This window comes from Eumetopias jubatus, unplaced genomic scaffold (genome assembly GCF_037043125.1).
Source record: "Eumetopias jubatus isolate StellerSeaLion01/CBP00866 unplaced genomic scaffold, mEumJub1_p1.0 scaffold_12, whole genome shotgun sequence".
NCBI classification, from domain to species: Eukaryota; Metazoa; Chordata; class Mammalia; order Carnivora; family Otariidae; genus Eumetopias; species Eumetopias jubatus.
Genome location: NW_028274818.1, coordinates 33,449,109 through 33,460,918, shown reverse-complemented (window position 1 = coordinate 33,460,918; position 11,810 = coordinate 33,449,109). Strand labels below are relative to the sequence as shown.

Below are 11,810 nucleotides of genomic sequence, written 5' to 3'. Positions count from 1 at the left end.
CTAAGAAAATGGAAAGAATTCTGTTGGAGCCAATTAATACCAAAGAATGCAGAGGTCTGATGAAGGGGGAGGCTGAGTAGAGAGAGAGAGAGAGTGAGAGAGAGGCCAGAACAGATGTCCGAAGAGAGCCACAGAGAAAAGTGAACTGCGGAAGAGACCAGCTGTGCTCTGCCCACATCCCTAACTGGAGGCTGATGCAGGCACCGCCACAGTGCCCTCCCTGACGGTGACCCCCGTCCTCGGGAGCCCAGTCAGTGGGCCCACGGTGCTGGCCGTCAACACTGTTGGAGCAAGTCTTCACCGATGAGAGGAGGGAACTGGTGGATAAATGCTCCAGGTGCTCACCTGGAAAGGCTACTCAGAATTGTGTCCCACATGCTCTCAGAGCACAGTCGGCGTAACTGAGCACCCTTTAGCAACCACAGTAACCACCCCAGTCAAGCTCCTTCCTTCAGCTGTCCTCCCTTTCTCATCTGATCACCTCACTACCCACTCGCTGCTTTCTGGGCCACCCTCCAAGGAAACTAGTAACCCACAAATCCTTGTCTAAGGGGAAACCCGAAATAAAGATCTACCGATTTCCTAGAAGCAGGTGCAGGCAAATGGCTTTAAGGACCATCAGTAGTTACCTTCCATGTTAGGTCGGTTTCTCTAACAGTTCCAGCCCCTCTGTTACATCGAAAGTCCAGTGAAAACCTTTGAGACCCCACTGCCTCTGCAGAGTATATTTGGTGAAATAAGAACAAAAAAGGCCAACGTTCCCCCATAGAGGCAGGTGAACAAAGAGAGAAGAGATGAACAAAGGGGCTGGGACACGAATGAGAGATTTCAGAGGATGCAGGCCTTGGAGTGGGTGGTGAGTAGAAGGAACAACAGTGTCCAAGATACCCCAAGATACACAGGGGATTGATGGAGGTTTCTCCTCATGTGGAGGATACTTGCTCAGACCCTTTCACTTTTCAGATGGAGGACTTGGGAACACACAGGTGGCCTCCATGTGGGCCTCATTCATCAGTCTATCAGAGTTTGTTTTCTCAAAATGGAAGAAGGAAGAAGGAGGTCCAGACACAAACACGAATCCCTTTCCTGTCAAGCAGAAGTCTAGAGGTAGCATTAGTGAGACAGAGGGCAAGTGCATGGAGGTTGGGTAAAGGGCAGGACTCCTTTCAAATGGGGAGAATGGACCAGGATTTGGAGGTGTGTTGACATTTAATCTAAGTACTGAAGACCTGGGGGATTTGCACTTGTGGACGTGTGCAGTGAGGCAATCCGGGGAGATGCTTTGCTGTGAGCCCACGTCCATGTCCAAGGCCCTTACAGTAAAGGAAATGCACTAACTTTATGTAATGGGTGTGTTTAGGGACCTCATTAAGGACAGACCACAAAGACAAAATCATTTTTGATACATACGTTTTTACTTGAAAAAAAAATGTACATTTTGTGTCCAGAAAAGCAAAACCATCAGCTACAAGATAATCAATAATTCTATAGTCACAAAGCACTAAATGTGAACAAATTATCCTTTCTAGACATTTATTACCATGAATGATGGTGCAAAAGGGACAGTAGAGTTGGTAAGCTGAAGTGATCTGTATTGTATTGAAGGTGGCACATTTTTCTCCCTCTGTCGGGGGAAATTATAGTGGTCACTCCATCGTATGTTTCTTTGCCTTGTCTCTCTGTAGTTCCAGTAGTTCAATCTCCAAAGACAATTTATACAGCTCCATGGCCATTTTCACATCTGCTGGGTTAGGGAGACACTGCATGGCCGTTCTGCCTTTCTGGACATGTTCACAGCCTTCAGGGATCACCTGAAAGATATGAAGGTGCTGGGTGTGGTTGGGTGGCTTCTCTCCAAATCAAGAAGGAGCAGGGTTGGAGGGGGAAGGGGACCTCCTGACAATGACAGGACTACAGCTCAAAGCCAAGACCAAGCACAGGACTGCCCGGTGAGCAGGAAAACCAGAAAACACCTTGGGTCCCACCATAGTCCTTCCCAGAGAGATAAGGACCTGTTCTGAGACAGCTTCACGGAGGGCCTCTGTGAGGACAGAGGCTGTTTCTGAGACCATCCAGAAATGGAACACAGTATATTATGTAGTCTAGAAAAAGTCCCAGGTATCTGAGTCCCTCTTTTCCCTAAGGGGCTCGATTATTCCTTGTTCTCCAGTGAGAGAGGAGAGCTTGTCACTCCTACCTGACCACAGTACTTCAAGAAAGAAGAGAATTCCTTTGAAGGACTCAGAAATGACTCCTGACAAGTCAGATCGCACCACTGTGAGCTGGGACAGTGCTTGGGGGGAGGCCCCATTTTTAGGGTTGGCTAGCACAGGAGCTTTTCTTGAATCATTCAACTTACCCACTCGCACTTGGGCACCCCAGGGTACCAGGTTCTGTCCTCTAAGCAAGTGATATTTTGGGGACCAACCAGTTTATAGTCAGAGTCACACTGGATGGTAAGATTTGCAGTTTGAAGATATTGATCCTTATCCATGGACAGCTTTGCATGGGCTATTTCTGGTTTTGGACACAGAGCTACAATGGAAACACAGTTTTAAGCAATATGTGAATCTAAGGAAAAAGACAGGAAAATAGGCCAGGATTATAAGAATTAACTATCATAGGTGCTGCTAATTGTTTTATCTTTTGTTTTTGTAACAGTAATATTTGTGAGCATTTTGGTTGAGCATTGGCCACAATTATATATCAGACTCAGGCTAAGCATTTTATGTGATTCAGCTTTGTGAGGCAATGACTGTTAGTTATCACTCCCATTTTTCTAGGAGAAATTTGAGATACAGACAGGTGAAGAAACTTGTCCTAGGTCTTCATACTTTTGAAGAACATGATAGGATATAAAAAAGGCATGTGATCCCAGGTTCTTAGCTATCAAAGCAAGTCTCCCGCATCTCTTGATCCCAGCCAGACACTAGCTGTGAAATGTTCCCTCCTGCTGATTGGCTCCTGTATGTAATAGAGACTATGGTGGCAAATAATCCCCGGAGTTGCTGATGGCAAAATGCTATTAACCTGTGTGCCTGTAAAAGTCAGACCTGACCTTGACTTGTCCTGTCCCCACAACACAGTAGGAGCCCCCCCATCCCCAGCCTGTAGCATGGGTAGCATGGCGCCTTGCACGAGGCTGTGATGGAAGTATCTACCACTTCGTGAGGTTTGGAATTAGCCCTTGAGAGCCCACATTCATGCTAAAGCAAGCTTGCATGAAAATTTTGCTACAGGCCATAAATGAAATGGGCCACCTGCAGAATTTTTCTGGAAATATACAGGAGAGTGGGCATAGGGGTTGAATTTTATGACTGGGAGAAAGAAGAAGGGAGGTTGATGTTTATGTATTCCCTTTGTACTGTTTGCATCCTGAACATAGTCATGATTTCAAATAAATCAAATCAAATCAAATGCTTCCATGCTTTTGTGACATTTCCACCCACCTGACTGAAAAGGGAGTTGGAGTTACCTTTACATTGAGGGACTGCAGGTGTCCAGTGTGAAGACCTGCAAGAGAGTTTGGACTCTCCAACCAGAGTGTATCCTTTGTCACATTTATATATCACTTCATTTTGTATGAATACACGGAATCTTTCAACTTCTTCATAATATCCGTGGGCAACATCAGGAGGAAAATCACAATCTTGATGGTGAGAGATAAAAGTGAAAGAGCATGAGCTTGTAGAATGTAAAAAAATAACTCATCCCCGAATCTGTGTGTTTTGTAGGAGGCTCCATTCTGTCCTGTCATCTTCTCTGCTCAGAGGATCACTTAGCCAAACCCAAGACCTGGGCTGCCCTCCTGTAAGCCTCAGGCTGAGGAACCATCATGGCCCCATCATTAGACCACTTGGTGGTCATCTCTAATATCTTCAAAAGTATAAGGGGAATGGATAAAATTAATACTTTGTTCAACCCCCACATTGAGTTCTTGGCCTAGGGGGTAAAACCTGTCATATCCCAGAAGTCAAGTAGAAGCCATTGATCCTGCCTATCCCCATCCCCCTTGAAGCAAAGACAGCATATTAAAAAATATTAAAAGGCATATTAAAAAATTAAAAGTGGCAGGGGAAATGGGGGCATTGCGCCACTCTTACAGAACTAAAGCTGCCTCCCCATTATACTGCCATTTACTTCCCCAGTCTGTCTAAAAGAAAAGTTAGGATTCTGGGGAATGACAGTCGACTATGGAAAATTCAACATTTTAGTTCTCATTTCAGATGTGGTGTCTTTGGTAGAGTAGATTTTTGTATCTTCGGGTAAGTGGGGGCCACTGGTTTAGCAGATGCCTTCTTCTCAACCCTACCACAAAAAAGGGTCAGAAAGTTTGCATAGACACAGAAGGATAAAATCACACATTTGTAGCTTTAGCCCTGCGGTATGATAACTCACTTGCCCCTGTCATAATACAGTCTGATGATACGATGATTATCTGGACACCCACACTGATCCAGTATGTCAATGGCCTCAGGTTAATTCTACTGAATGAGCAAGAAGAAAATAGCATGTTGAGATAGATAGATAGATAGATAGATAGATAGATAGATAGATAGATAGATAGATGATAGATGATAGATAGATAGATAATAGATAGATAGATAATCCATCTGGGTTTCTGGCGCAGATCTCCTAAACCCTTGTAAATTACTACGTGCCTAGAACACTAAGAACATCTTTTGTTCTATTGAGGCAATTCTCAGTGGCTCCTGGATTAGAGTTGGCCACCAGAAAGATCAAGTCATGATGAAAAACCTAGAAGCTTAGAAATTTTCAGGCCTGCTCTCCTCTTCAAAGAGAGGAGAGAAGTAGGAAACAGTGTTAGTAATTGAGCATGCCTATAGTGAGCAAGCCTTCATAAAATCTCAGTAGTATATTGTTCAGGGAGTTGTCAGGTGGGTGAACACATCCACGTACTGGAGGATGATGTACCCCAAATCCACAGGTACTTGGGACCCTCCCAGACTTCACGTTATATATCTCTTCGTTTGTGTCCTTCATCATATCCTTTAATAAACTGGTATATATAAGTTAGTGTCCCCTGAGTTCTGTGAGCCCTTCTAGCAAATTAATGGAACTCCACAAGGAGATCATGGGAACCTCCAATTTGTAGCTAAGTTGAACAGACTTTGGTAGAAGCCCGAGGACCTACTACCCACAATTGGCATCTAATGTGGGGGGCAGTTTCGTGAGACTGAACCTTTACCCTGTGGAATCTGCCACTCTCTTCAGGTAGATAGTGCTGGAACTGTGGCAAATTATAGGACACCCAGTTGGTGTTGCAGAGAATTCTTTGTTGGAAGAAGAAAAAGAAAAACACACACACACACACACATTTGGTCACCTGAAATGTTGTGAGTGTTCCGTGTGAGCAGTAAGAGAGACATACAAGAGAAACGCAGGAAGTGAAGGGGAAGACTGGGTTTTTCCAATTCCCATACTGACGCTCCAGATATAGAAGGTAAAGATTCAAGGGTTTGCCATATCAATACAATCTTCAGAGGTCCAGGGTTCAGGGCTTGTTAGGCTATCCCATCTAAACTAATGGGACATGCACATCACACCACAAAAAATGATGCAAAACACCAAGTAGAACTTTCTAGACTCTAGAGGCAGTACATTCCATACTTGGGAATACTATTCCAGCTCATATGCTAGGTGACATAAAAGATAGCTGGGTTTGAGTGGGGCCCATGTTGGGAAAGCCTCAGCAGCAAGTCCAGTTGCAGTGAAATTGTCCTGTTGCTTGAAACTTAGGACGCAGCAGAGCCTAGTATATTGAAGGTGGCTATAGTCAGAAAGCATGCAAGTATCAATGGGACTATCACAGCATATACACTTGAGATCCTGAGGCAAGGCCATGCACTGCTGCAGAGAATTATGTGCTGTTTGAGATATAACTCTTGACATGTTGTTTGGTCCTGATAGAAACTGTGCCTGATATTGGGTCATGAAGTGAGCATGTGCCAAAAATCATGATCTTGGTCTATCAGAACCAAGTTATAAGGCCAGGCAGGCAACAAACAATTCATTATAAAATGGAAGTCGTCACCTGGGATTGAACATGGGCAGATGACACAAGCAGCCCACACAAATAGGGAGCCTAGATCCTACTTGTGCCCATCCACTGCTGCACAAGTGCCTCTTTAGCTCATGCTTACGGCTATGTGGAGTATCCATTATAACCAACCGACAGAACAGAGGGAAGCCAAGCCTCATTCACAGATGTGTATTTTGGGTATGTGTGTGCAAGTTACAATGAACGGAAGCTGCATTAGAGCCTGATCAGGGAAAGAGAGTAGTAAGGAAAAATCTTAGGTAATCTCGCCATTCACTTTTTTGGAAAAAGAAATGGGCTAAGGATAGATTAAATTAGCCTGGAATGCCCCAAAATGAATGGCTTATTTGTCTGCGTCCTTAAGGACAAAGATTGGAAGATTGGGCCCAAGGAGATCTGCGGTAGGTAGAAGCAGGTGACTGGACGTATGGGAATGACAGGAAGTGCAAAGTTTTTATTTTACGTGTTAACAGCAGCAGAGCATCCCCAGTAGAGTAGGCATTAAAAAATCAAATAGAAAACAATGTCTCAGCCAGTTGAAGGCAGCCATCCTCTGTCATTGGCCTGACCAGTGCTGTCACAAGAGGAAGAGGAGCAAAGTGGTGGTATGGATGAAGAACAAGCATGGTAGGCACAACATGGACTCCCGCTTACCGAGGCTGTCACTGAATCTTCAAACTGCCAGCCACAATGCTAAGTCCCTAATATGATACCATCCCTTGAGATAACCACAAAGCCACTTGGTAGCAAGTTGACTATATCACATCCCTTCTCCCTGGAAGGGACAAATAAGTATTTTGACAGAAATACACAAGTATTCCAGGTATGGGTTTGCCTTTTCTGCTTGTGGGACTTCAGTCAGCACTGTTAATCTGAAGACTATAGAGTGTTTAAATAATTGGCATAGAATTACACTATGTGCGACTAGAACACCCACTCATAGCAAAAGAGGTGTGGTACTAAGACCGTGGCCATGGAATGTACCACTCACATTACAGACTGCATCATCCAGAACCTGTAGGCCTGTTTGGACATTGGAATGGCCTGTTAAAGGCACAGCTGAAGTGCCAGTTGAGAGGCAATATTTTACAGTGATAACACTTCACAATATTACTTTACAATATCTTCTGGAACACAGCACTCTGAACCACTTTAGGGCTCCTTTGGGCTCCTTCTTACACACTAGGCAAGAAGAAGCATCACTATCCAGCAGGGGTAATTGTTCTTGGTCATCAATAGATAGGACCACGGAAAAACAATGGGAGAGGTAGGATTGTATTTAGCACTTAAGTGCTCTTGGGGAGGGAGAGGTAGGCATTTCACACTGGGGGATAGTCTGAAGGAGAACTTAGAGACAGCAGAAGGAAGGGAGGAAGTTTGAGGAAGAAAGGAAGCAAGTTGTGAAAGATGGGTTCAAATAGATTTGGGTGGGTCTTGAAATGCAGATTAAGGCATATGGACAGAAAGAAGAGAAGACAATAAATACCAAGAAACAGAAGACAATAATTGATAAGTTCAGCTGATCTATTAGATGTGGACTATTTTTACTGATTTCAGAAAAGAAAAGAAAAGCAGGAAGGTCAAGGGAATGGGAATAAACAATGAGGAAGGAAAAGAAAGTTGGACTGGGGGCTGGGCAATGCTTTTTAACAAATTTATCCACTCCAAAAATCATGAAGGGTATACAAATTCTTCCTAATTTGAAACCTTCCCTTAATAATCTCCATCACTTTGATATGAAGAAACATCAAACAAACTGAGGGTTGCTGGAGGGGAGGGCTGTGGGGGGATGGGGTAACTGGGTGATGGGCACTAAAAGGGCACTTGATAGAATGAGCACTGGGTATCATATGCAACTAATGAATCACTAAATTCTACCCCAGAACTAATAATACAGTATATGTTAACTAACCTGAATGTAAATTTAAAAAAAGAAAAGAAAAAATAACATAAAATTCCATAAGCTCTTACCCTCATCACATGATGGTGTTTTGGGATCCCACGTGCCATCTTCTTGGCACCTAGCTTCAAACCGGTATTTCTTATAACACATATAAAAAACTGTGTCTCTGTAGAAATAAGCACAGCTATTCACAGATCTAGTGTTTTTTGAAATGATTTCACCATTCTCCAGGTCTGGTATTGGGCAACACATCTCTGAAAAATAGAAAGTGAGGTGAATCATTAGTAATCACTGCAATGAGGCACCTATGGATAATAAATTCGTTTCTGCTTTCGAAGATTTCACCACTGAAGAGAGATTGGGGTAACAGGAAAAGGACATTCTGGGTCTGCTTTCCCTGTCCCTGATTGTTAAAGTACTCCAACCTAGTCATTTCCCTTCAACTAAATGATTTCATTAGGAGCCTCCAAAATGAGACACTGGATGAAACCTGCATGAAAATGTAAATTTTCAAAAGTATTCAAAAGTAATGACAAATAACATCCATTGCTTATGGTTTCATTAAGGTTACATCATTATTAACCTCTCTGATACCTTACACTTCCTCAGTCACAAAAGGAAAAATGTCCTCAAAAGTTTATATCCACCTGACAGCTAACACAGAGAAATAAATTTAAATTACTGCATATGGCCAGGATCTTTTTTGATGCCACATTTAAGAGAAACAGCGACTCAAATTCTTTCATTTTTAATGCAATAAGAGCTGATAAAAAGAGATTTTTTATTCATTAGTAGAAATAGTTTCAGGTAGAACATATTGATATTGCTTGATGTAAGAGAAAATATCAGAGCAGATTAAAATGCCCTATTCTTCACATCAGGAGCTTGACTAGAACTACAATGGTTTTTTGGGCATACCTAAACACTCTCACCACTCACTTATTTATGAATAACAATAAAAATACCCAACATTCATGTTTCTAAATTATAATATTAATATTTATGTAATACTGTAGAAAATACTTAAATCATAATATTTAAGTCATAAGTCCAAATCCACACTGTATCAGATTTTTTGATAACTAGGATAAATATCATTTCACTTCTGCTTTTTAAATGGTTAAATATATCTTTATTAAATAATTAAATCAATGCCACTATAGTGGGTAACAAAAATATAATTTTAAAGTAGGTTTTTAAATTCCCAACAAACAAAAGTCCAGGGCCAAATGGCTTCACTATTCACAGGTGAATTCTACCAAACATTTAAAGAAGAGTTAATACCTATTCCTCTCAAATTGTTCCAAAAGTAGGAGAGGAAGGAAAACTTCCAAATTTATTCTACAAGGTCAGTACTAGCTTGATACCAAAACCAGACAAAGACCCACACAAAAGAAAACTGTAGGCAGTATTCCTGATGAACAAAGGTGCAAAAATCCTCAACCAAATATTAGCTAATTGAATGCAACAATACATTAAAAGGACCATTCAATCAAGTGGGATATTCACCAGGGATGGAAGTACGGTTCAATATTTGCAAATCAGTGAATGTAATACATCAAATTAACAAAAGGAAAAAATTTTAAAAACATATGATCATTTCAAAAGATGCAGAAAAAGCATTTGACAAAATACGCCATCCGTTCATGACAAAATGTCTCAACAAAGTGGGTGTAGAGGAACCATACCTTAACATGATAAAGGCCACATATGAAAAACCCATAGCTAACATCTTATTCAATGGTGAAAAGCTGAAATCTTTTCCTCTAAGATCAGAACCAAAGATGCCCACTTTGCCACTTTTATTCAACATAGTACTCAAAGTCCTAGCTGTAGCAATCAGACAAGAAAAAGAAATAGAAGGGATTCAAACTGGTAAGGAAGAAGTAAAACTGTCACTATTTGCAGATGACATGATACTATACATAAAAAACCCTAGTCTCCACCAAAAAACTATTAAAACTAATAAATTCAGAACCACTGCAGGATATACAATTAATATGTAATATTATATAGATTATATATAATATTAATTAATATGTAGAAATCTATTGTATAGATATATACAATATACCTATATCATGTATAGGTAGCAGAAAGAGGAATTAAGAAAAGAACCCCATTTACAATTATACCAAGAAGGATAAAATATAAATTTAACCAAGAAAGTAAAGGACCTCCTCTCTGAAAACTATAAGATATTGATGAAAGAAATTGAAGATGACACAAAAAAAGGAGAGATATACCATGCTCATAGACTGGAAGAATTAATATTATGAAATGTCTATACTACCCAAAACAATCTACACATTTAATGCAATCCCTATCAAAATGCCAATAGCATTTTTCACAGAATTAGAACAAATAATCATGTGGAACCACAAAGACCTCTAATAGCCAAAGCAATCCTTAGAAGAACAAAGCTGGAAGTATCACAATCCCAGATTTTAAGACATACTACAAAGCTATAGTAATTAAAACAGTATGGTACTTGAACAGACATTTTTCCAAAGAAGACATCCAAATGGCCAACAGACACATGAAAAAGTGCTCAACATCACTTGGCATCAGGGAAATCCAAATCAAAACCTCAATGAGATATCACCTCACACCAGTCAGAATGGCTAAAATTAACAAGTCAGGAAACGACAGATGTTGGCAAGGATGCAGAGGAAGGGGAACCCTCCCACACTGTTGGTGGGAATGCAAGCTGGTGCAACCACTCTGGAAAACGGTATGGAGGCTCCTCAAAAAGTTGAAAATAGAGCTACCATACGATCCAGCAATTGCACTCCTGGGTATTTACCCCAAAGATACAAATGTAGGGATCCGAAGGGGTATGTGCAACCCGATGTTTATAGCAGCAATGTCCACAATAGCCAAACTGTGGAAAGAGCCAAGATGCCCATCGACAGATGAATGGCTAAAGAAGAGTGGTATATATACACAATGGAATATTATGCAGCCATCAAAAGGAATGAGATCTTGCCATTTGCAACGACGTGGATGGAACTGGAGGGTATTATGCTGAGCGAAATAAGTCAATCAGAGAAAGACATGTATCATATGACCTCACTGATATGAGGAATTCTTAATCTCAGGAAACAAACTGAGGGTTGCTGGAGTGGTGGGGGGTGGGAGGGATGGGGTGGCTGGGTGATAGACATTGGGGAGGGTGTGTGCTATGGTGAGCGCTGTGAATTGTGTGAGACTGTTGAATCACAGATCTGTACTTCTGCAACAAATAATGCAAAATATGTTAAGAAAAAAGAAAAAGAAGAAGATAGCAGGAGGGGAAGAATGAAGGGGGGGAATAGGAGGGGGAGACGAACCATGAGAGACGATGGACTCTGAGAAACGAAGTGAGGGTTCTAGAGGGGAGGGGTGTTGGGGATGGGTTAGCCTGGTGATGGGTATTAAGGAGGGCACGTTCTGCATGGAGCACTGGGAATTATATGCAAACGATGAATCATGGGACACTACATCAAAAACTAATGATGTAATGTATGGTGATTAACATAACATAATAATAAAAATAAACAGTATGGTACTAGCACAAAAATAGACTCAGAGATCAATAGAACAGAATAGTGAGCCCCAAAATAAAGCCATGCTTATATAGTCAAGTAATCTATGACAAAGGAGGCAAGAATATACAATGGGGAAAACACAGTCTTTTCAATAAATGGTACTGAGAAAACTAGACAGCTATGTGCAGAAGAATGAAACTGGACCACTTTCTTACACCATACACAAAAATAAACTCAAAATGGACTAAAAACCTAAATGTGAGACCTGAAGCCATAAAACTCCTAAAAGGAAACATAGGCAGTAATCTCTTGGATG

At 41.3% G+C, this 11,810-nt stretch overlaps 1 protein-coding gene across 2 annotated transcripts in view; it reads right to left on the bottom strand.

Moving 5' to 3' along the window:
* Positions 1-1,402: 1,402 nt before the first annotated feature.
* Positions 1,403-11,810, bottom strand: part of C4BPA (complement component 4 binding protein alpha) — a 46,919-nt gene continuing 36,511 nt past the window's right edge. For both annotated transcript variants that reach the window (XM_028120056.2, XM_028120057.2), the window contains 4 exons: positions 8,033-8,218; positions 3,476-3,649; positions 2,360-2,535; positions 1,403-1,811 (listed from right to left, as the gene is read on the bottom strand). In XM_028120056.2, the coding sequence (XP_027975857.1) occupies positions 1,647-1,811; positions 2,360-2,535; positions 3,476-3,649; positions 8,033-8,218 (701 nt within the window). In that variant the 3' untranslated portion in view covers positions 1,403-1,646. The remainder of the gene's footprint in view (positions 1,812-2,359; positions 2,536-3,475; positions 3,650-8,032; positions 8,219-11,810) is intronic.